The 25,119-nt window shown below is 33.1% G+C and overlaps 2 protein-coding genes across 2 annotated transcripts in view; one reads left to right on the top strand and one right to left on the bottom strand.

The window, feature by feature from the left end:
- The window catches only part of LOC110029449 (ATP-dependent Clp protease proteolytic subunit 4, chloroplastic), a 12,304-nt gene extending 6,988 nt beyond the window's left edge, over window positions 1-5,316 (top strand). Inside the window, exon 2 of the mRNA XM_020731753.1 lies at window positions 4,646-5,316. Within this exon, the coding sequence (XP_020587412.1) occupies window positions 4,646-5,129 (484 nt within the window). The 3' untranslated portion in view covers window positions 5,130-5,316. The remainder of the gene's footprint in view (window positions 1-4,645) is intronic.
- A 7,857-nt stretch (window positions 5,317-13,173) lies between these two features.
- Window positions 13,174-25,119, bottom strand: part of LOC110029422 (nodulation-signaling pathway 1 protein-like) — a 17,217-nt gene continuing 5,271 nt past the window's right edge. The window contains exon 2 of the mRNA XM_020731706.1: window positions 13,174-14,694. Coding sequence (XP_020587365.1) covers window positions 13,383-14,694 — 1,312 coding nt within the window. The 3' untranslated portion in view covers window positions 13,174-13,382. The remainder of the gene's footprint in view (window positions 14,695-25,119) is intronic.

Raw genomic sequence — 25,119 nt, 5'->3', positions numbered from 1 at the left:
ACCGATTAGACAATCCTCTCTGCCTCAACAAGACACTCCATTTTATAATCCTCTTTTGTTTAGACAACTAATGGGATCACTACAGTCCCTTACCGTCATAAGACCGAACATTTCATATGCTGTAAACAAGTCATGTCAATACATGCACTCCCCTACCACATCACATTATCAACAATTAACTAATCTGTTGTGGTATCTATGAAGCACAAGCCACTTTGGCATGGAAATAAAACCCAACAATCTCAATCTTCGAACCTATACTGATGTTGCTTGGGCTGGAGATCAATCAGATCGAAAGTCCACCACTGGAGTGTGCTCATTCCTTGGTGCCACTCTCATATCATGGATGGTTAGGAAACAATTTACAGTTGCAAGGTCATCTAGGGAGGCCAAGTATTGTGCCTTAGCAACAACTAAGACAGAGGTAATATGGCTTAGGAGAATATTGAAAGAATTTGGCATCAAACTTATACAACCTACTTCTGTACATTGTGACAAGATATCTGCTATATCTCTAGCCAACAACCCAATCTTTCATGCACAAACCAAACATATCGAGATTGACTTATGATCCATCAACTCCAACCAGATTCAGCTAGAATATATTCAATCCCAGGATCAGCCGGCACATATACTTACCAAAGCTCTATCAAAATGACATTTTCATGAACTTCGTAACAAACATAAGGTTCTACCGAGAATGATCAGTTTGCAGGGGGCATTGGCAGTGACAATAACAAGCTCAACTAAGCTCACCTGAGGTCACTAGAATCATATAACTAACAATAGCTTTTCTAGAATGTTCACCTTTTTTTTCTTGTCTATTATATATATGCATAAAGTCTGCTGTGTAAAGGTGTAGAGGAAATTATCTGTAAAACCATATTTTTTGCGTCTCACGGCAATGGCACAGGCCTTCCTTCTATAGTAGATCTTTATTTAGGACCACTTTTGATGAAGAGTAAAGGCCAACATGCAATGATTCTAAGAGCTGGGAAGGGCCGCCAATTAAGGAGAGTGAAAAATAAACAGAATTGGATTGGTTTCTATTGCAAGAATCAAGCTCTTTATTAAACAAATGTAAGAGTAATTTAATTCAAGTCTTTCATATCATTTATTAAACTAACTACACCAGTCAAGAGGAATCTTATCCTTATTAAACCAACTCCATAAAATAAGAAAGCTCAAATTTAAATTCAAAATACAATCTTATCTAAAATAAAGTAAAAACTAAAAGTTGCATTTCCAGCTAATGTTCCAAATTGTATACATCTTTATCATGATATGCAAGCATTCAATCAACAACCCATCACCTTTCTTCTCCTATGGACTCCTTTTGAATTGATTATCAATCTCAATTGTTTGATACGGGTATCAACACATATGACAATCTGCACCTAGGTATGGGTTTGTTTAAATTTCAATGATCATAGTACTTTTGACCTTTTGATGATTCGATTTCCCATTCATGATTCTATACGATCTTATTAATCATTCATTAGAGCTAATTCCCAAGTCATAGGTTTCCCTTTTTAGGATGGTTTTAACTCGTGAAATTTTTACTCTATTTGAGGGAAGGTTGTCATTTGCATTCCATTCACAAGAATTACACATTGAATTTCGTTTACAAGATTTGAAAGTGGAAAGAAAAAATAAATTGAACCCAAAAGTTTATATTCCATGCATCATACCACTATTTATAGACTTCACGTAGCCTCGGGAAGTAGATAATAGATTGGCACAGGGACAATCCTAATTTTATAATTAAGATGATTCCAATTTAAATTACATAATCATCAAACAATGTTCAATGAATTTTAAATTTCAAATTCAATCAAGCATTCCACTTGTTCTTGTAGCTCCCATCATCAAGAAGGGATAAAACTGCAACATGCAATAACTGTCTTTATGTCAGCCTGTTGGTCGCACCATCTCCAAGATAAAACACCTTTATTTAAACAGGGAATCAGTTCAAAAAAGTAAATCCAAACCCCCTACCTCATTCAAGCGCAATTGACGCCTAGTCCAAGACTAAAAGCTTTGACTTGAAAAAAGACTATGGACTCAAATTTAATGTATAATTCAAAACTTACAGCCTAACACAGATAGCCAAAGAAAATCAAAAGCTTCAATCACCATGCATATCATAACATATCCTTCGGTGGTTATAAGCATATATCCTAAGAGCATAAAGAAAATGAATGAATTAATGTAGTACGCACAGTATGATATAATGATAAAATTTAAAAGCTGAAGCATTGTTGATCTATCAAGATGGGTTGCAAAGTGAGGCATGTAGATTTTTTAGTGGATCTATACTTCATGTTGGATAATATGGCTAGTTAATTTATGGAAATTGCCATAAAAGCTTTAAGAGATTCTAAGTACATAACGAGACTTGTTGGTGGGGTGAAGATGTAAAAGTGATACAGGACAACTTAGGTTTACGGTTTTCTAATACAAGTAATGTCATATAGCATTCCATGCAAAGAAAAATTGAGAATTTATAGATCTAAAGTTGAAAGTTAATCCAACAACTCTCTTTACCTGAAAACATGCGGTACTCTTCTTTGTGCCCATTTTATAATGAAATGATTGCAATAATATGAGAATTTTTGGAAGAACTTTGAAACAAATAAAAATCATTGAGCGAACAAATTAATTTTCACAAGTTATATATTCAATGTATCTAATTTTAACTAAAGTCATTTGTAGAGAACAATAACAATGACAACAACAAAAACAAGAAGTCTTTATCCCTGTAAGTGGGGTTGGCTACATAAATTCTTTTTCTCCATGGCGTCCTATTGAGTGTCATTTTTTCATTAATTCTATTAGATTAAGATCATTTTTTGTAAAATATGTTTAAGTCTTTTTAATAGATTAACCCATGACCTTTGCCTATTTTAACATAGATCGAATCTAAAATATCTACTCTCCTAACAGGATCATCAGATGGTCGATGTCAAGCCCTCATCTACCTAAGTATTCTTATCTCAATAACACTTTGTTTCATGCTTCTCTTTTAAAGGCCAATATTCCGCGACATAGAACCTTGCACGTCTCACCATCGTCTTATATAACTTCCCTTTCAATCTAAGCAATACTTTTCTATCACACAATAGGCTTGATGCATTCCCCCACTTCAACCAAGCAACTTGTATTCTACTAATAGCATCTCCATCTATATCACCATCAGTTTGAACTATAGACCCGAGATATCTAAAACGATTACACCTTTTAATGATTTGACCACTTATAGTAACAACTCTGCCAGTAGAGCTACTCTACTACTACTAAAATTACATTTAAAATTACATTTCATGTATTTAGTTTTAGATCAACTCAAACGAAGGCCCCTTTAAACTCCAATGTAGAGTTGTAGACCTCCATAATTCAAGTTTTTCTTGAACTCTTTCTCTAGTCTTATCCACAAGGAAGGAGATTATCAGCAAAAAACATACACTAAGGTACATCCTCGTGTAAATGTGTAGTAAATAAGGGAATAATAATTTAAATAGAAGGAATAAAAAAAGATTATAATTATCAGAGTAGAGAAAAATCAGTTCTAATTGCTAGTAACAGGAGATGACTTCTAAAGTTAAGTTGTTGCATTGGTACTACGTCTAACTGAGTTACACATCATAAATTTTATTTTTGCTACATGGTATGAATTACATGTCTTATGCCTCAAGCCAATGAATTTCTTATAACCTAATTTAGAATATAAGTTTGGGTCATGATCAATTTGAATTTAAATTTAGTTTAAGCCTATTTCAATATAAATTTCCAAATCACTCGAACCCAGTCATCCAACCAATGTGTGGGTTGAATTTATACTAATCTCAATTTATTAAAGGTTGACAAAGACATCAAATTAATAGTAGCTCCTAAGTCACATGATGTCTTTCCAAAAAATGTCTCTTATACTGCAAGATATGGTAAAACTCCTTGGGGCTTAGACTTAAAAAACAAAATTCTCATGCATGGGAGTAGAACCATCCACATTACACACAAGCGTCTCAGGCCCTGTGGAACCTTCTGATGCCTACGGTAATATAAGGCGCAAATCTCACACCCGCTAGACACGCTAGACACTCCCAAATCCGCAGTCGTATATTTCAAAAAAAAAAAAAAAAAAAACCCCATAGATGCAACCATTTAAGCATTGCAACTCATGGTTCACAAGCAAACATTTCCTTTTCCTTGAATGAATAAGTTCAAAACTAGAGCTTGATACCAACTCAGCTGCAGCATTAATCTCCAAATATTCTAAATAGTACGACGATAGCCTTCTCAATCTTTTATAGGAGTCAACCTAAACTTAGTCAATGCAAACTGACTAAAATTAGGAAATACAACCTTTCTGGGCCAATACAACCTTTATTAGCCATCATCATTAGCAAAATAATAATAACAAGTAAAATAACCTAACTACTAGAGAAAACTAATCAATGAAAGAAAGTACACAAACTGCACAAAATTAATGTTTGATGTCATATTTTTGACAAGAAAACATGAAGGTTTTCATGAAAAAGGTCTGGGTATTATTTTGACATTTTTGTCTTGTAAAAAGTTTGGGGATTATTTTGACATTTTGTCTATACCCAATTAATTTTTTCACAACTATGTGCTTGTTTATCAGTGCAACGATGGCCATATACGATGTGGTTCAGCTCGTGAGAGCTGATGTATCGACAGTCGCACTCGGAATCGCCGCCTCCACGTCATCCATCATCCTCGGCGGTGGAGCGAAGGGAAAACGTCTAGCGATGCCGAATACACGAATAATGCTCCATCAGCCTCTCGGCGGAGCCAGCGGTCAGGCCATTGATGTCGAGATCCAGGCCAGAGAAATCATGCACAATAAAGACAATATCACAAGAATAATCTCGAGCTTTACAGGACGACCCTTCGAGCAAGTTCAGAAAGATATTGATAGAGATCGTTATATGTCACCCATAGAGGCCGTTGAATACGGTATTATCGACGGTGTTATTGACCGAGATTCTATCATTCAGTTGTTACCTGTCCCAGAGAAAGTCAAGCCAAAGTACAGCTATGAGGAGATTAGTAAGGATCCCAGAAAATTTTTAACCCCGGAGGTTCCTGATGATGAGATATATTAGCCGAGGACCATCCTACACCTGGTACTTTTTCACTTCGTCTATTTTGCTGCTTTTTCTTATTGTTGTAATTTAACCTTGTTGTTTTATTATGGACTTTATTTGGCAAAGCTGTTAGGGGAAATTTACAAACGCAGCACACAAGTCATATGTATTTACATATCTTAAACCTAAACTTTTATATTTTCACATGTTAGTGTTTTAAAGCTATGCATAAAAAAGATGCATTTGACTTTAAAAAAAATGATAATAGTACTATTTTTAATGTGATATTAAAGATTTGAGTTCTATGTGTGTAATATGAAAGTTTAGGTGTGAGATATGTAAATACATAAGAATTTTGTACTATGTATGTAAATGTCGCTAATCTTTTATTGATCTTAATGAAGAGATTATTATGTTGCTATTTATCTGCACATTACTTCAATAACACTTTGTGGCTTGATATTATTGAAGAAAAACTTGAGAGGGAATTTTCAAAATTCCTATTAGTCAATCTCAAGCCTAAGATTACATATATAGGTAAATCGGTCCCCCATAATTTACAATCTTTTATATCTAGCCTAAACATGCAGAACAAAGTTTATTCCACTAAGTGGGGTCGGCTACATGAATCCTTTTTCTCCACTGTGCCTTATTGTGTGTCAAATTTTCATTTCATTTTATTAAATTAAGATCATTTTTAATACAAATATGCCCAAGTCTTTTCAGGTCTATCACAATCTTTCTTAACAGAAGTCAAATCTGAATCATCTAGTCTCCTAACTGGATCATCAGATTGTCAACGTTTAATGTGACCAAACAATCTAAGGCGAATCTTTCTAATCTTGGCCACCACGGGAGCTACATCTACTCTTTCACGGATATATTCATTTCACATTTTGTCTCTAAGATCATCAACTTAAGCATTATCATTTTAACAACACTTAACTTTGTTTTATGATTCTCTTTTAAAGGCCAATATTTTGCACCATAAAGCATTGCAAGTCTCACCACCCTCTTATAAAATTTTCCTTTAGGTCTAAGGGGTATTTTTCTATAACAAAGTAGGCCCGATGCATTCCTCCAATTAAACAAACCAACTTGAATTCTACTAATAACATCCCCATCACTTTGAATAATAGATCTGAGATATCTTAATAGATCTGAGATATCTAAAAGATATCTAAAATGTTCACACCTGTAAATGATTTGATGACCCATAGTTACAACTCTGCACTAGAGCTACCACACTAAAATTACATTCCATGCATTCAGCTTTAGATCTACTCAAACGAAGGTCTTTAGACTTCAATGTTGACCTCTGTAATTCAAGTATTTCCTGAACTCTTTCTTTGGTTTTATTCACAAGAAGGATATTATTAGCGAAAAACATACACTAAGATATATCCTCTTGTAAATGACTAGCAAGAACATCCAAAACTCAAGCAAAAGGACATGAACTTAAAGCTGATCCCTAATGTAATCCAACTGAAATAGGAAAATACTTGGTCAAATTCTTTTCTGCTAAAAAACAACCAGCAACTATTGTATAAATATCTTTAAGAACTCTCCAAAGGACTTCTTTTTGAACCTTATCGTAAGTTTTTCTCTGAATCAATAAAATTGATATGAAAATCCTCCTTACTCTCTTTGTAATTCTCCATCAAACCTCTCAATAAATGTATAGCTTCCATGGTATGTTTTCTGAAATAAATCCAAACTGATTATGGGAAATCATTGTAACACATTTTAACCTATGTTTAAATACCCTCTCCCATAATTTTAAATTATGACACATTAACTTAATTCCTCTTAATTCCTTTATAATTTGCAATTTGCACACTCTTGTGCATCCCCTTTATTCTTAAAAACGAGGACCAAAGTACTTTTTCTACACTCAGACATATTTTAGTTTTAAAATAATATTATAATATTATAATATCTAGCCTAAACATGGAAAGAAATAATCCTAAAATAATCATAAATAGAAAGAGAATAAAAAAACCAATGATTTCCTAAATTCTCTCCAATTAATAAGGAGGTATATGCTCCTATATTTCCACAACCCCCCTCAAGCTGGGTTGTAGACGTTGTAGAGGCCAAACTTAGTATTAAATTTTGAGAAGTTGCTTAACAAAAAAACTATAGTGAAGACATCAACAACTTGTTGGTGTATCGTGATATAACTTAATTGTAAAATTTTTCAGTTAAATTGCTTATCAATTTCAATATTTTTTAGTCTTGTCATGATGCATAGTGTTCTTGGCAATACTTATTGTTATTTGAAAATCACAAAATATTTGTATAGGCCTATCGGAGGTGCACCCTAGTTCCCTCAACAATTTCTGAATTCAAGTTCCTTCACAGATTCTTGAGAAAGTGCCCTATATTCTAATTTTGCATTGCTTCTAAAGATAACAACTTGCTTTTTAATTTTCCATGTGACCAGATTTTTCTATACATAGGAGCAATAACCTGTGATTTACCTTTAATCAGTGAGTTTCCAGCCCAAATTCCATCAATTTAGACTTCTACTTCTCTGTTTTAATTCTCTGAAGCAATAATTCATAACCACGAGTCTTCTTGAGAAATCATGTTCTTGTACACCATCTCCAAAGCTCTTTAATTGGGTCATTCATATGTTAGCTCACAATATTGATAGAGTATGCAATATCTAGTATAATATGTGACAAACAGATAAATTTTCCTACCAATCTTTGATATCTTCCCTTATCCACAGATATATTTTCTTCTCCCCTATTAGGGTTCTTATTGGGATTCATTTGAGTATTGATATGTTTGCATCTAATCATCTCCGTCTCCTTTCGCAAATTTAGGATGTATTTTCTTTGTCATATAACAATGCCCTTGTTAGACTTTATTACCTTCATATTCCAGAAATATTTCATGGTTCATTGGTCCTTGCTTCAAACTCAGTGGCAAATATTTTTTTGATTTTAAGAAATTCTCTTTTATTATTATCAGTAAGATTCATATCATCCACATATGCTATCAATGCAACAATTTTTACCTCTCTAAGTGTGTTTGATAAATAATACATGATCGACTTGGCATTGAGAATATCCATTAAATCTTCTAGTTATAGCAAATTTTTTAAACCATGCCCTGGGTGACTCTTTAAGACCATAAAGTGATTTTCTGAGTTTGCATACTATGCGTGTTGAAAGTATTCTCAAGCCCTGGTGGTATCTCTGTACTCTTTGAGTTCCCAATTCAAGAAGATATTTTTAATGTCAAGTTGATGTAACCCCCATTCCTTGTTGACTACTACTAAGAAGAGAAATTTTATAGTCTCTAGTTTGGCAATTGTTGTAAAAGTGCCTTGATGTCAATCCCATAGACTTGAGTGACACCTTTTGCAATTAGTCTCGCTTTGAATCTCCTAATGCCATCGTAAGCTCTGTACTTGATGTTGAATACCCATTTGCATCCAACCAGCTTCTTATTTTGAGGAAACTTACTAAGAGTCCATGTGTCATTATGCTTTAGTACTTGAATCTCCTTTTTATCTGCTTTCCTTCATTTTGGAATTTTAAGAGCTTAATGAATGAGTTTAGGAATCTTTTCACTATCAAGATTAGATACAAAAGCTTTATAGGAATCTTAAGAGCTTTATGCTTCATGAATGAGTTTAGGAATCTTTTCACTATCAAGATTAGGTACAAAAGCTTTATAGTGTGCGAATAACTTTCCATAAACTATCTACTGGATATTTAGTATAACTTTTATTGTCATCAACACTAGAAGAACAAGGAGATAACTCATGAGTTCTAGATTTCTCCTCACTCGAAATTTCAGGTGAGTGTGGACTCTGCTTTTGGTTTGAGCAATTTTATTTTTGCAAGTTGTCTTCTACCTGCAAGGTTTTTCTACCTCGTGTACACATGAAGTTCTTTATGGGTTAATTGGACATTCTCTAGTGTGATAGTTTCATGCACTGTTTGGGAGATATAATGGGTGAGGTGGAAGAAAGATAGGTTATGAGACAATGTAGGTATCATTAAGCGCATCCCAAATTTGGGATAGTAGAATTGATTTTCAAAAAACATGACATTTATGAAAAGTAGCAAATGGGCTATTGGTGGGAACTTTGGCCAACAAAGAGAGGAAGATTTCGGGAAGGTCGGACAACGGAAAGGGGAAACTTGCAGGAAGCTAGTTGAGGAGGACCTGCAACAGGGATGATTTCAGTTGCAAGTTGGAGTAGAGGTGTTGCAGGGAGGATTTCAGTTGAGGACCTGGAATAGGGAGAATTACGGATGCATGGAAGATTTCAGCCGAAATGAGGGCCTGCAGGCCGTTGAAGGGATTTCAACTTCTGTTGGAGGGAGATGGGGTTTGTTTTCAAGCTCTTGATAATATGAAGAAAAACTTGAGAGGGAGTTCTAAGAATTCTTATTATTCAATCTTCAACTCTAATGCTACATATATATGGGTAAACAGACCCCTTCTAGTCTACAATCTTATCAAATATTTCTAGCTTAAATGTTAAAATGAAATAATTCTCGGGAAATAAACATAAATTGGAAGAGCATAAAACTAAACAAGGAGTTTTCCAACTTATCTCCAATTAATAAGGAGCGCGACCCTCCTATATTTCCACAATTATGAATTTTGCAGCTCTCTATAGGTGTCGAGTCGATTATTACATAGAAGAATTTACATTCATGCCACCCAATTCTTATGTATTTACATATCAAAATTATATGCATGAAAAGGTGTATGTAATTTCAAAATGTTAGTGATGGTGATATTTTTAATGTGATGTCAAAGATTTGAGGGATAAGTATGCAAATATGAAAGTTTAGATGTTAGATAAGTAAATATATAGAAATTTTAAATTTTATTTTATATATATATAAATGCATAAGAATTCCTGCATATGTTAAAAATACTTGAAATGATAAAGAAATTAAGCATTATAAAAAAGAAATGAACTCTCTCTCTCTCTCTCTCTCTCTCTCTCTCTCTCTATATATATATATATAGGAATGGTCAATGACTATTATATGAGTCTCTAGCCACCTGCATGTGTCTAACTATTCGGTGATAGACTTCACTACCGGCAAGTTGACCAACGGAGGATTCAAACCCGTGACCTGAGAGAACTTACGACTTTCAAATAGGCTGTTCTACCAACATGTCACAGCTGACAACACTATATATATATAGTTTAGGATATCTATAATTGGAATTTTAGAGTGTCATTATGTCACGGGTAAATGTGCAGTTGATCTGCATGATTTTAGTAAACGAGAATTTTATTATGATATCTATTAATGTTTAAATATGCCTACATGTTGAAAGGATTATGTAAAATACATAAACTTATTTAATTTGATATCTCTCACAAAACTAAACATATATTTAATATAAATAAAGGCCGCAAAACATCTGGAGATTCCAAGTGTTCCGCAGGCTCATTTTATATTAGTTGCCGGATATATAATCCTTTCAATATGTCGGCATATGCAACATTAACAATTGCCATGACAAATTGTGTACTAAAATCGTACCAAGGGTTTGTGAGGGATGGTCTAGTTTTTTATTTTGTGTTGTTTGGGATAATTATCATTTATCTATGCACTAAATTATCATATCATCAAACATTAAATTCCACTATCTCTTAAATATTTTAATCAACTTAACCCAAAAAATATCCAACCTGTCCATCAGATTCCGAACTCCTTTTCCCAATTTGGTTTATCTCTTAGATTACTATGTGTGTGTGTGTGTGCGTGACCTGTTGTGCGTGACCTGTTGATTGACGGGGATTTACTCCAAGTTCCCTCATGTCACGGGTTCAATCCCCAGCGGTGCTAGGTTCTCGAATATTTAGGCACATGGCAAGAGCTCTCATCATGAGGCTTAGCGCAACTGCACATATATATATAAGTATTATACATTCAAATAAACAATAATCAAGTGGCATGTATCTAAATGGATCCAACTAGTAATACTATCATGTTGGTTTCATTTTTTGTGGGTACTTGGGCTACCTTTTGTTTATAAAGATTAAAATTTAAATATTTTATTGTGTTATTATAAAATAATGACCAAGTCGTGTGTTCGTGTCTCGTATTTTTGAAAGTATGTTTCATATACGTGTCATATGGTGTGTTTTTTCGTGTTTATATCGATACATCCATTATCATTGTGATTTATTATGCCAAATTTAGTTAAGGGTGTAAAGGACTTTTTAAATGCATGTATTTTCTTTGGGTTGTAAATTTTTTCCCATTCAATGAAATTTAATTTTTCAATTTGTTTTTAAATAAATACAAATGTGCATGAATTGGCGGCTCACTACGAGACTTATGTTTAAATTTCATAAAAGTATGATTTATTTGTTTTTTAAAGAATATTATGTTTCTTTATATTATTTTTTATAATATTTTAATAATTAATATTGATAAAAGATGCTTATTAAATGACACATTTTTATATGAATATTGGTTGAAGATTAAATGGATATTAAATAGTTTAAAATACTCTGTAAAACTTGTTAGGTCTCATTTTGTAATGCTAGTAATGCTATTGTTTTGATTAATTTTTTATAATGAATAATTAATTTTTTTAAGAAAAATTATATCTCTTAATATCATTGTAACAATATTTTATTGTTATTTATATATTTGAAACAATTATTAAAATTGTTGATGCTTTCAATGTTTAGGAAATCTGTCTTGCATGTATATGTACACATCTAACAGCTAAATTTTCATATTTAAACGTATGACACTCAAATCTTTAATATCACATAAAAAAAAAAAAAACTATTATCACATTTTAAATGTGAAATACACATTTTTATGCATAGACTTATAATACCAAAGTGTTGTATATATAAAATTTAAAGTTTAGCTGCCAGTTATGTAAATACATAAGAATTATGTTCCATATATATGTATATTTTAGTTCATTTTTAAACCATAACTCGCCATTCTCATCAAATAAGGTCCCATTTGAGTACATAATAAAGCCCCTTTTGAGTGCATAGAATTAAATAGATTGACAAGGTTCATAGGCCATAAATTCAACTTTGGATGACGTACTTCTTATCTTTTGTATAGCTAATTATGCAGTGCACCTCAGGCTAACCCAACTTATAAATAGAGATGGTCGCCATGGGATGCAACAACAACAACAAAACCTTTATCCCACTAAGTGGGGTCGGCTACATGAATCCATTTTCTTCATTGAATCCTATTTAGTGCATATTTTCATTTAATTCTAATAAATTAAGATCTTTTTTTATACAATATGTCCAATGTCATGATTTTTTTGACAAGTTTTGCGCTGGTTGTCGACTACCTAATGCAAGTCTTTAGTTTCCACATCCGGACTTGAGACTGACAATGATAGTGTTTAAGAATTTTTAGATCCTAGAGAAATATATTAAGGTTTTGAGAAGAAAAATTCTTAGAGATTTCATAAGCAACTCAATGTATTATGAGATTAATAAAATCCAAGAGATTCATGTTCTTCTTCCCCGTTGTCTCTCATTCCTGATCCTCGTAAGTAAAATTTTATATATATATATATATATATATAATTGAGCAATCAAATTATAGATAATCCAAGGAAAAATATGATGCTAATAACATAAGGAATACATTTTAATCTATAATTTTATAATGAATTTGCATTTTAATGTGAATAACTACAATTAAATTGAATTTATTTTGATAACTTCCCAAGTGTAGTGAAAAGGCTTTGCATGGTTTCTAGCTTCATCTCCTCTTGCAATCCACATTATACTCTCTTAACATGCAACAACTTTATAACATTAACACATTTATTGTTAGATATATCTATATTTTTAATAAATAATATAAGAATATTTTAGCTTTATAATTTAATAATCATGTTGAAATAACTATAAAATATATATAAATAAATGAATATTTACATTAAAAAATTTCTACTATAATTTAATGAAAATCATGAAAAAATTTATTGGATTAATTTATCTTTTCAAGTTCCACTCTATTTCTCCAACTCTTCTTCACAAAAAAGAAAAAAAAAAAAGAGAAGAAAACAGTCTTAATTCAATTCAATTCAATTCCTTCAGAACAGAGAGATACCTTTCAGATTCTCTCTTTTCCATTCTTTAACAGCAAACAACAGTCATAATCATGAGATTACAAATCCACAGCTTCTTCTATCTCGCACCATTAATGGCTACACTCACTCAACGAGAAGCTCTTCTTCCTCTTCCTGTACATCACGAAGGACTCCCCTCACTCAACCCTAATAATGCCCTATAACATTACCATAAGCTCCAGCCGCCGCGGCCACCGCCTCCGTGGCCGTCGTCTTATGCCTCACCGGCTTCCACAGAGAGCAGAACGAAACCGATTGGCCTTTCCAGCACAACATCACCCCCCCTCCTTCACTCCCCCGCATCATCTCCCAGTTCCCATCATACTTTCTCAACAGAGCTCTCCCCACCTCCAACACCTCCTCCCCAAACTCCTCCTCCCTGAACCCTAACCCCTCCATCTTCTCCTTCCACCTCTCCCTCCCCCCTTCTCTCCCCTCCTCCAAAACCCTAGCCGCCTCCCTTTCCACCACTCTCCTCTCCTCGCATTCTCTCCCCTTAAACGCCGCGTTTGTCGACTCCAAAAATCTCCACATCGCCTCCACTCTGCTTCCGAACCCTAACCCTAACCCTAAACCATCTCCTTCCCCTTCTTCCACCTCACTCAACACGACCAAATCCGGTTCCATCTCCCTCACCGCTCTCAAAAACCCCACCCCCGCTCTCCCCGCCCTAAACTGCGCGCATACCACCACTCTCTCCTCATCCCCTCTCCGTCTCCTCCCCGCCATCTCCCCTCTTTCGACTATCAAATCCACATCAATCGACTTCGCATACCTCATCAGCTGCGGTCCGAAATCGTACCCTTCCGGTGCCGAACCGAACGGCCCCCCCGATCCGGCATCAACCACAGTCAGCTTCACCATCGCCGGCGGCTCTCCCGGCCTCCGCGTCAGTGCTTCCAGCATCGTCGGCCACTGAACCCCATGCGAAACCCCAGCGTCGACCACGTGCAGTCTCCTCCCACCCACCGACGCCGATACAATCGCCGCGTTCGCGAGGCAGTTGGGGAAGGCGAACCAGGGGCTCACTTCGTGGAACTTAATTAATGCCGATCGGAACCCCTTTGGCTCCATGTCCGCGAAGCCGCCGGTGAGGCAGCGGGTTAGGGCTTTCAGGCCGTAGAAAGCGAGACGGTGGTTGGCGTCTCCGGTAGGGGAGGCCAACTCTTGCAGGACGTAGAGGAGATGCTGTGCTCGTGAAACGTTTCCCGATTCCATGGCGGCGGCTAAGGGATTCAGAAGCTGTTCAGCCCATCGCGCCTCTCTGCTTCCTCCGTTTACCCCTCCGTGAGTCTTCTTCTCTTCGTTTCCTGTTCTTCGCCGCTGAGCGGCGGGTAGGCTTGATTGAAGTTTTCGTTTTTTGGGTGATTCTGATTTGGGGGTGATTTGCTGGGGATTGGTGGTGGAGGGGGGAGCTACGGCGGCGATGTTTGGCGGGTGGTGTTTATTTTTGCCTTTCCTTGAGGCCACCAGTCATAGGGGACGATGTCGTCAGGGAGGGTGTAAGGATCGTCGAGGAACGGTGGGAGGAAGAAGGAATCTTCGAACCAGTCCATAAGATGACGGCGGCGGCGGCGGCGGCGGTGTAAAAATGAGAATTTTGAGCCGAGGTTTCTCAGGTTTCAGAGATTGGTGTAGAATTTGAGGGGCTTTTTATAGGTCGAAAAAGATGAAGGTGGAATCTTTGGAGAACGTTGGAGGTTTTTTTAGTTGTTTTAATTGTGGGGTGGTTGTTGTGATGGTGATGGGGAGCTTGAATAGGGCATGGCTTTGGGGAGTTGATGCAATTTGCTATGGGCAATTTTTTTTTAATCTTAGAAGTTATTATAGATTCAATATTTCTCCACAATATGCTATAAAAATATTGTAATATTAGTCTATGCCATAAACTTTTATATAATTTGATAGGGTATTGAAGATTTTTATTTTTTTAAATTATTTTGTGATGTTTTGGGGCTTGAGTCTTGAGAAGTTTTGGGGCTTGAGTCTTAAAAATAAAATTTTTAATCAATTTAAATTTTGAAAATTAAATCTTATGAGAGTACTCTCCATGACTCAATAATAACATAAAAAATTATTAGCTTGACCTTCATTAGAATCAATATCCTTGTTTTTTTTACACTCTTCTCACAATCTTTGTTGCATCGTCATCTTCCCAATTTTCTTTATTATCAAGCATTTTTTTTATTTTCTAATGAATAAAGTCCAATAAGAATTTTATTTAAAATTTAAAATATTGATTATATTAACTCTTTAAAATTTCTATTACATAAGTTTTAATTTAATATCTTTATTAATTTCTTGTTGACTTTGATTTTTAATGTTTATTCTTTCATAAAAATGTTATCATTGAGATTTTCTTGTAATTGAGACCATAAAACTCTATTTTAAACTTCCACAAAGTTTTCTTCATTTTTGGGTACATCAATATTAACAAAGTGAATGCCATTTTCTTTTAGCACTTTAATGCAAAGAATGAAATAGAGGCTTATTCCTCATTACATACAAGTTATGTTGTTCTGCACTTCTTAAGTCTCATATGACTGGTGTTCTAACTAGTTCACTTGACGGAACATCATTCAGATCAGACTTAAAAAGTTCAGAACATCATAATTTACCATTACATTTTATTCTGTTTTCACAATTTAGCAAACCTATTACGACTTACTTGATACAAATCACATCTTCGGCGTTGGCACCAGATTTTATAACAACCTATAACTCGATCAATTTTAGATGTACGAACCGCGTGAAACTTCATCTGAATCAACCTTTGATCATTGATGTAAATGATTTTTCGGCTGCTTACCTTTCAAGGTGATCTGAATAACTAAATAACTCAACATCATTGCCTCCGAGCAATCAAGGAACTCTCCATTCCACTAAAATGATTATTACATATATTACAATTTTCAGCTTCTTCATGATTCTGACCAAGGACCAAGCTTTCAATGAGTCAAATCTTATTGCTCACAAATTTGTGTCAAATGGTTCAAAAAACAGTACTTGGCTTGTTCGCCCATGTTCCTCCTTTCCTGCATGCAATGATTTAAGTTAAAGAAATACAATACTCTAAAAAAAAAAATTTCAAAATAAGAAGACTGCGTATATTAAAACAACAAAAATAATAAGACCATAATCACACAAAAATAAAGCCATAAAACTGCAGCAATAAAACTGTCTTCAACGGTACAATTACACAACAATAAAACCATAATAATACCACAATAGCCTTATAATAACACCAACATCTCTCATTAACAAAGATAACACGAGAATACTGTCAAGATAATACCGCGGTAACACTAAAAACCATTACCCCGACTTAAGTGCCAACATAACTTAAACAGTTACAACGACAACAACTTCGAATAAACTGAAAACTACTAAAGTCAAACTCCGATAAACCCAGAGAAACAAATTGTTCAACACAAGTAATGAGACAAATGTCAGAACTATTTCTCCGATAAAAAACTAAAGTAACACTATTAAATCAATTAATGAAATCTCCATAATCCCAGAGAAATGCCAGAAGTATCCATAAAATCAAAAGATAAAACTCTCACAAACCCTAGAACCCAAACCGCAACAATGTCTTTAAGATAAAAACATTCTCTGCGAAGCTAAACTCACTTGGATCTGGAAGTCGTTGTCGTTCTGAACGAAGCTAAACTCACTTGGATCTGGAGGTCGTTGTCGTTTTCTTCGTCGACAAAGCAATCCATTTCGACAGCTCCAAACCCTAAAGTGTGAAAGTAAAGTGGGGGAAAACCGGGAAAGGGCCTTATGCATTCAATTTTCCGGAAAAAGGAAAGTCAGGCCCGGTCCGACGTCAAATAATAGAATTTTTAACCTAAATAATAGTAGTGGGGTTGGATTCCACGTGGCAGGTTCTAATTGGCTACAATTTGCAAGCTTCCGTACGTTGCACGTATCGAATAAAAATTCTACGGTAATGTGGGTTTATACCCATGAGAGAATATTACGCGTGGTCATCCGCACATGCAGATTAGGGGTGTACATTCGAGTACCTCTCGAGTACGCTCAGAGTACAACCGTCTGTAGTTATTTTTTCTTCTACGAGAAGATAAGTTAGAAGGAAAATATTATTCTAATTTTAAAATATAAACTAAGTTAGAAAAATAAAGTTATTAATTACACACAAGTTATTAAATTGATTAAATTAAAATTTTATATAAGCAAATTTGATTAGCTAAGAAATTTATCTTTTGATTAACTTACAATATATTCAATAATGACATAAAGATTGTATTCTATAACATTTATTTTAACTTTATTTAATTAAGTCATTTATTTTATAATTGGTTTAATTGAGTAAATAATTAACCGGAGCTTAATTGGAACGTTGGAGTTTCTGGTTCTTGTTCTTGGTGTAGTGAGTCTTTTTGTGTTATTGGAGCTTCTAGTTTGATGAAAGTGCTTCCTGTTCTGACTGTGGAAGGGAACTTCAACCTGCTTCTGGTGGTGTTATGTTGGTTTGAATGTCTCGGCCTTTTCTGTTTTATCTAGATGGTCTTTAGGCTTTTCTTGTTGTTGGGGTTTCTTTTTTATGTTGTTTTGATTGATGTTGTATGTTGTTGATTGAGTCTTAATACTCCGGTTTTTTATTTGAATAAAGTTGGGCGTGACCCTCACTTTCTCCTAAAAAAAAAAAAAAAAAAAAAAAAAAAAAAAAATAATTAATTAATGCTTAATTCGTAGACATAAATTTACTATTTATTGTTTTATTAATTTAGTATAATTTTAGTTAATGATTAATTAACTTAGCAATTAACTAATTAATAATTATATAATAATTAATAATTTTTTAGGTGTTGTGATTATAATTAATATTGTTTTTACTAACTTATATTTTATTGAACTTTCCTAACATTTTCTTAAACATTTTTGCCTTATATTATTACTTAAAATTCTTACGATATTAACAGACTTGAATCCCTAAAAAAATTGTCACAGTTTTACTGGATTTAACTGCCAAATCATTTTTTAGATTTAACCATTTCATAAATCAATAAATTTGAATTTATAAGATTTACTAAAATTTGCTTGAGTTAAATCTCAAAAGTTTCCAATTAGTCCCTTAAAAGCCTCAAATTACATATATATATAAATGCATCGACTTTATAGATGTGGAGGGCATTGCTGATTTTCAATTGTTCTTATCTTGGCTTACTGTGGGGAGGCTCGTGGTTCAGCTTCTCACTGAAACTCACTACGCTAGCTGTATATAGTGTGTGATATAAATATTAAATATTTGAAATATAAGTATAGATTTGCTGTAATTTGGGGATGATACTGTGTAATTCCCATATATTTACATGTCTAACACCTAAATATTCATATTTACATGCATGTCACTCAAATCTTTAACATCACATCAAAAGTATCATCATCGCTATCATTTTATGGCCTAGAATACACTTTTTTATGCATAGGCTTAGGACACCGTTCTGTTATAAATGTAAATATTAAACTATGAGCATTAGATATGTAAATACAAAAGAAATTTCGTGGTATATATATATATATATATGTAAATTTTACTTTTTTTTTTTTTTATTGATTTGGAATTTGAGGGGTTGGTTGGTTGTGTTGTTAGTATGTTGGTGGGTCTATTAGATTGAGTAACTTGGTGACTTGTACACAGGGCTGTCAAAAAAGTTTGTTTTTGGTGAACAATTTGTTTTCAGTTCGTTAAGTACTTCGTGTTCTCGAATCTTTCATTAAGTAATAATGCCGAACACAGAGCAAGAGCCCCCTGTATTTCTGCAAGATAAAGACAGGGATCATCAAAAAAATACTCACTCAAAATATTTTTGTATGAGTATTTTTAAAAGATGATTGATTTGTTTTTAAAGTAAAAAGTCAAAATATATTTTATGATATATCTTGATTAGACATTTTGGAGAGAAGTTGGGTGACATTGCACTTTAAAACAAATCTAAAAATTCCATCCAAATATTCAGTCAAAATGAGTTAAAAAATATAACTATTAAATTTACTTTTGAGATGATTGTAATACATCTGCAATCAATCATGACTGCTGTTGTATTTATCTCATAATAAATACAATGTCTTTTAGTTCCATTCTAATTAAAATTCGGTCCAATTATTATTCTCGTCTTCCCTTACTTTCTATTTAAAACTTCTGCATTGATTTTCTTTGAGATTCGTGCCTTGCATGTGTAACCAGTCAACTTTTATTTTGCACGAATCTCAAAGCAAAATACAAGAATACTCTCCCTTTTTTTTTTCGGCCTTTTTTATGAATGCACATATTTTGGTTATTTTGTAAATTATTAGATATTTAATTCATTGTCCCACGAAGAATTCTCTCTTGAGCAGTGTTGATTATTATTAATTAGCTCACTAAGAGTGATTGCAGTGCTTCAACTTCCTTCTTCCTTATTTTTCTCAGGAAAAATTATTGCATACGAAGACCGTATGTAGAGGTTCATGTGGTGTTCGATCTACAGCGTAGATCACGATAATCTACGGTGAAGATGTATTTCGGTGGGCCTCACTTAAATTTTTTTTTAAAAAAAATTTAATTCCATCCTCACCGTAGATCACCGTGATCTACAGTGCAGATCGGACACCGCATAAGTGTTGTATGCAATAATTTTTCTTTTCACGGGGGCATTTACATACAATACACTAAAAAAATTGTTATTTACAAAAATAACCATACCCCTTGCATTCTTTTTTTCAAATTATCACTCAATTATCAAACTTAACAGTAAAACCCTAACTCACTCATTATCACTTAATTTTGCAAGAGTTATGCATGTAATATTTTTTTTTTCTTGTTTCTTGGTTTCATCGACTACTGTCCTTTGGCTTACAAACACCGAGCCGGTGGCAACCTTTAAGTCAAAGAATGGACGAAGCTTAGGTAGAAGTCAGAGACCAAAACACAAAGAAATTTCAAATTACTGTAAATATATATATTTGTTTCTGTAAATAATTATTTTATCGAATTTTATTCTTGTTGGCTGTTGCGGAGGCATTGAATCTGTTTCTTATTGGCTGTAGCAGTAGGAGTTCTACTGCTTGAGCCCACCACACCACACATACAGTTAACATTTCTTTTGGGACTTTGTATGATTCAGTATTTCTGTGGATTATAATTTATATGACCCAACAATTATATATATAATTTTTTATTGTTTTTGATCACTGGATAATGTATGTCGAGATTCGTGCTTTTCACGCGTGGTGTCTGTATGTGCGGATAACCAATCTCATTTGAGCAAGTTCAAGCGCCCAGTGGTGTGCTCGAATGTAATTGGTTGTCCGCGTCAACGGACGATCGCATGTAATATTTTCTATAGTAGGATTTGGTAAATCTGTAAATCGTAAATCCGTTAAATCCACCCTCTCGCTGACAAAAGACAATGAGATGTTCTCTATAGTTTGATTGATAAGAGGATCAAGAAGGCATAAAAGCTCGACTAATCAATTATTTATACCACACAATTTCTTTCTTATTTATATATATATAACACTTAAAAAATTGATGTTTATATTTGTGGAACTCGAGTTAAAACTTATATATGAAGAATGCCTATTTCACTTTTTAAGAAGTTAGTAATAATGATATTTTTGTATGTAATGTCAAATATTCGAGTGATATGTCTGCAAATATAATAGTTTTGGTCTAAGGTGTAATTTATTAAAAAATGTGGTGTTTAGGTAAAAATTATGAAGTGCTTGATTTATTTATTTTATTTTCATTTACTAATGTTTTTCTTGTGTGTGCTTTTAATTTGGTTGATCTAAGTTTGTGATCAACAAAGAAAATATGAACAATTCATGAGGGCCAGCTAAGGATAAGCTCTTCCTTCTTTAATGTTTGAAAGATATAATCTATTATATTGCTTAATACTTATCATGTTATGATATTAACTAATCAAGGTTGAAAATTATCCATAAATAGAGGGAGAAATCATAATTTTTAGATTTTATTTAAATAAATTTATTAATATTATTGTAATCGCAAATTCTTATCCCTTTGTTATCGATATATTTTATTATTAATTAATTAATTAATTAATTAATTAATTAGTTAATTAGTTCATTAATTGGTTAATTACTTAATTAATTGATTATTGACCATGAGGTTTTCCTTGGAGGAATGGGGATTTTTTAAATTTAGGTTGATAGGTTTTGTAATAAAGTTTTACTAAAATTTGAGGCTATGACATATTTGGAATTGTTTATTCCACATTCTTAAGCTAACTATTTGCATGCAAATGAGAAGTTTAAGCCATGGCTTTAAAATTAGGATAAAGCTGATCGGTTCGATCCAATCTCACAAGCGTTAGTCCATCGAGTCTTAATTGAATATGATAGAACCAGGGTTGAATAGACAAACCAGTAAAATAATAGTGTTTTTAATGAAATAATCGAATTTTAGACTTTTGATTAATATTGGATGGTTAGAAATTAGATGTTTAAATTAAAAAATGAAGAAAATATTATGTTTTAAAATTTTGATTTAGAATATTATTCAAAATATTCATAAGTAAAGTATTTTAAATTAAAATGTTTTTTTATTGAATAGATAGAAAAAAGACTTATAATATTATTTAAATTGTATTATAAAAATTTTAATCCTTATTATGTAGTTAAACAATTTAACTTTGAACCTCTCCTTTCGTGTTAATACCTGATCTAAAATCTGCTTTTAGCAATAAAAAAATGTGAAAGTGTGGTAATTGTAAGAAAATTCACGTCTATTTTTTTTTTTTCTTTTTTAAAGCGAATTGAGCGAACGTAACTGCAAAAAATACGCACAACATATACACGTAAAACATTGAACTCAGGACTTGTTGGTTAACAACCTAAGCTCTCAACTAACAAAACAATAAGCCCTTTGATTTTCTTAGTTTTTTTTTTATTATTATTATTATTTCTCACACATTTGAAATGTGAATGAATCTATCAATTCATCTATTTATAATATTTGCAGTGAAATATTCGATTTTCCCAAAGTTTTTTTTGGCTATAACTTGCCATGAAATAAAATAAAGTAGACTTAAAAATTGGAAGCTCCACTTCCATCACTAGAAAGTAAATTTGAAATCAGCTTTCACCTATACATTCCTTTTAATTGATATAAATAAATAAGTGTTTTTTGTGTATTCCCTCACTAAGTCGAATTGTATTTGGCACATACAAACTATATATAAGAAGCATTTACTCAGCGAAGACAAATAGGCATTTGAATCGGTAAACTGCTCTATTGAATATATTAAATTTATTATTCCTCAACGGCCCAAATTAGCTCAATATCTCCATCTGAAACTATATTTTTATTTTTTAATATATATATATATATATATATATATAGCCAAGTGATTAAGATCAAAGGAACGCCCGTAGACTCCTCATCTAGAGTCAAGGATCAATAGTCGGGCCATATTAGCCGGTCGATCCATTCTAAGTAAGGTCAGCCAACCGAGCTGACCTTACCGATCCATGCCGACCAATCTCAATCGACCAAGTTGAGTCCGCCGGCCCGGAACTGATTCATCTAACCAAGTTAAAAAATAGTCGGATGATAGGCTCACGTATATAAAATATCAAAAATACCCCTTCATAGCAAGGGAAAATAATAACATCATCATATTGTACAATTTCTTCTATGAATAAGAAAATGTTCTATGAATAAGACACGACTAATCATGACGAATTACTCTTCATTATTGTTCCCTCTTCTCTCTATTTCACTCTCTCTCTCTCCACTTACACTCTATTTCTCAGGTGTATTCATACATAAATCACCATTTCACAATAATATTAGTACTTGTACATATTGTTAAAGATTCGAGTGATATATATTTAATTACTAAGGTTCATACATTTGTTATGTAAATACATAAAAATTACATGGTATGTCAGTAAATTTGACTGTTTTTTTTTTTTTTCCTTTGCTGTTGCAGGCGGTGGTTTAAGTTACAAATTGAATATTGTGTCAAACACAGCTGTAGTGCACGTTGCTTTCATCAAGATGGAAACATATTGAGTCTCTTTTGCTTAGTTTTAGGTCATATTGCAATTTCTGACCAAATATGCTTTGCATCAGCACTCAATTCTCATTGCAGCCGTGGAGAAGGTATCAGAGATACTTGTGATATTTATCATTGTTTATATTTGAATAATTGTGATATTTATTTATGGCATAAATACTCATAATTAATTTATTTAAATATTTTTTTATTTTTATTTATTAATGTTGTGGCCTATTTGCTAATTTGTTTCATTTTTATTTTCTTCCGTTGACTGCATATTATTCTGTGATTTTTATAAATTCATCCCCTCATTATGTTAATTATGTTATTATGCTGCAATTATGTATTTAGGAAAAAGATGAAGATGACTTGAAGTCCTTGAAAATAAAAGCCACTTGTCATCCTTATATTTAATGAAGTTGGGTTAAGAAAATAATAAAGTCCATTCCTTTTATATCATGCCAAAATTAAATTTTAGATTTAAACAACTTTAAATGGCACTCGAATTTTTACTATGTACAAAATTAGTCTTACCATCATATATATATATATATATATATATTGAAATGTTGAAGTATAGAGAACCACATAATTCAGAGCTCATTAGCAGACCCATTACATGCTTTGCCAGATCTATTAAAACCACTCGTGAATTGGTCTGGCAGACTGTTATGTCGATTGCTCGACGGATTGAAGTGGCAAATACCAGATTTTTAAGAGTTGTGAAGCTCCTCATACTTGTCTGTTGAGTTTGCCAATGGTCATCGGGATAGAACACAAATAATTGAAATAAGAATTAACGTTAAAAGAACTGACACAAGTTCTACGTATTTTATCAGTCACATAACACCGCGTCGTATCTTTTTCGACAAGATATCACGAATAGATTTCAAATCAAGCAACTCATTTATTGTTTTCATTTTTTTCTTATGCATCAGGTTAGAGAAGGGAGGAGGCTCCAATGAGAAAAAGCGAAGCACTATGATAATCTCTCTCTCTCTCTCTCTTTCTTTTTTGGGAGATTATGTCGTCTCCACTATCCTACCGAAGGAGGATTATTGGAGACACGAAAAATCTAGACCTAGAGAATGCCTTCATTCTCATATTTCGCCCTCTTTATACAAGTATCTTCCCGTTTGTACGATGCCACAGACAATACGAGACTCCGTCCTAAAAGAATTCAATAAATGCATTAACACGTGTCATGATCATATCATTCATAATTTGATAAAAATGAAAACACGACTGAAGATTTTATTAAGAATTTCATATTCAAGTGAGAATTTTAAATAGGATGAAAGAGTATGAAAGAGTAGTTTTATAAATAACAGAGTATAGAGCACTAAGAATGCAATTTCCCCAATAAAGAAATAGTGGGGCCAGTTATTTTGGACCCAAATAAATCACATTTTAGACCTTTTATAAATTTATTATTATTATTATTTATTTATGAGAAAATTTTTGTCTAATGCAATGCATGCACCTAATTTGTATCGCTCAATGCGAAGATAATTATGATTAATGTAGTTTTCTAAGTAGAAAAATAATGATAAAAGCTCGTTGACTCTTAAATTAGATAATTATCTTCGGAGCATCAAAATTAGAAAAATATAATTTCTACGCATTTATATTTGTTTTATTTTTCATCATATAATAGTCGTCGTTTATTTATTTAAATATAATTGGGGGTGTGTCATTAATTAGGTGGCCTGACCATATGCGATTTGTATTAAATGCCCATTTGGCAACCGTTGATCCTTAATCCATAATTAAAAAGGATAATTACATGCATAACATTTCTATTTTTTCTTTTTATAAAATTACCCCCCAAAATCAGTATATATATA

The sequence above is a fragment of the Phalaenopsis equestris genome, unplaced genomic scaffold (assembly GCF_001263595.1).
Source record: "Phalaenopsis equestris unplaced genomic scaffold, ASM126359v1 Scaffold000572, whole genome shotgun sequence".
NCBI classification, from domain to species: Eukaryota; Viridiplantae; Streptophyta; class Magnoliopsida; order Asparagales; family Orchidaceae; genus Phalaenopsis; species Phalaenopsis equestris.
Note: the sequence above shows the minus strand (reverse complement) of the source record. Positions and strands in the feature narration are given on the sequence as shown.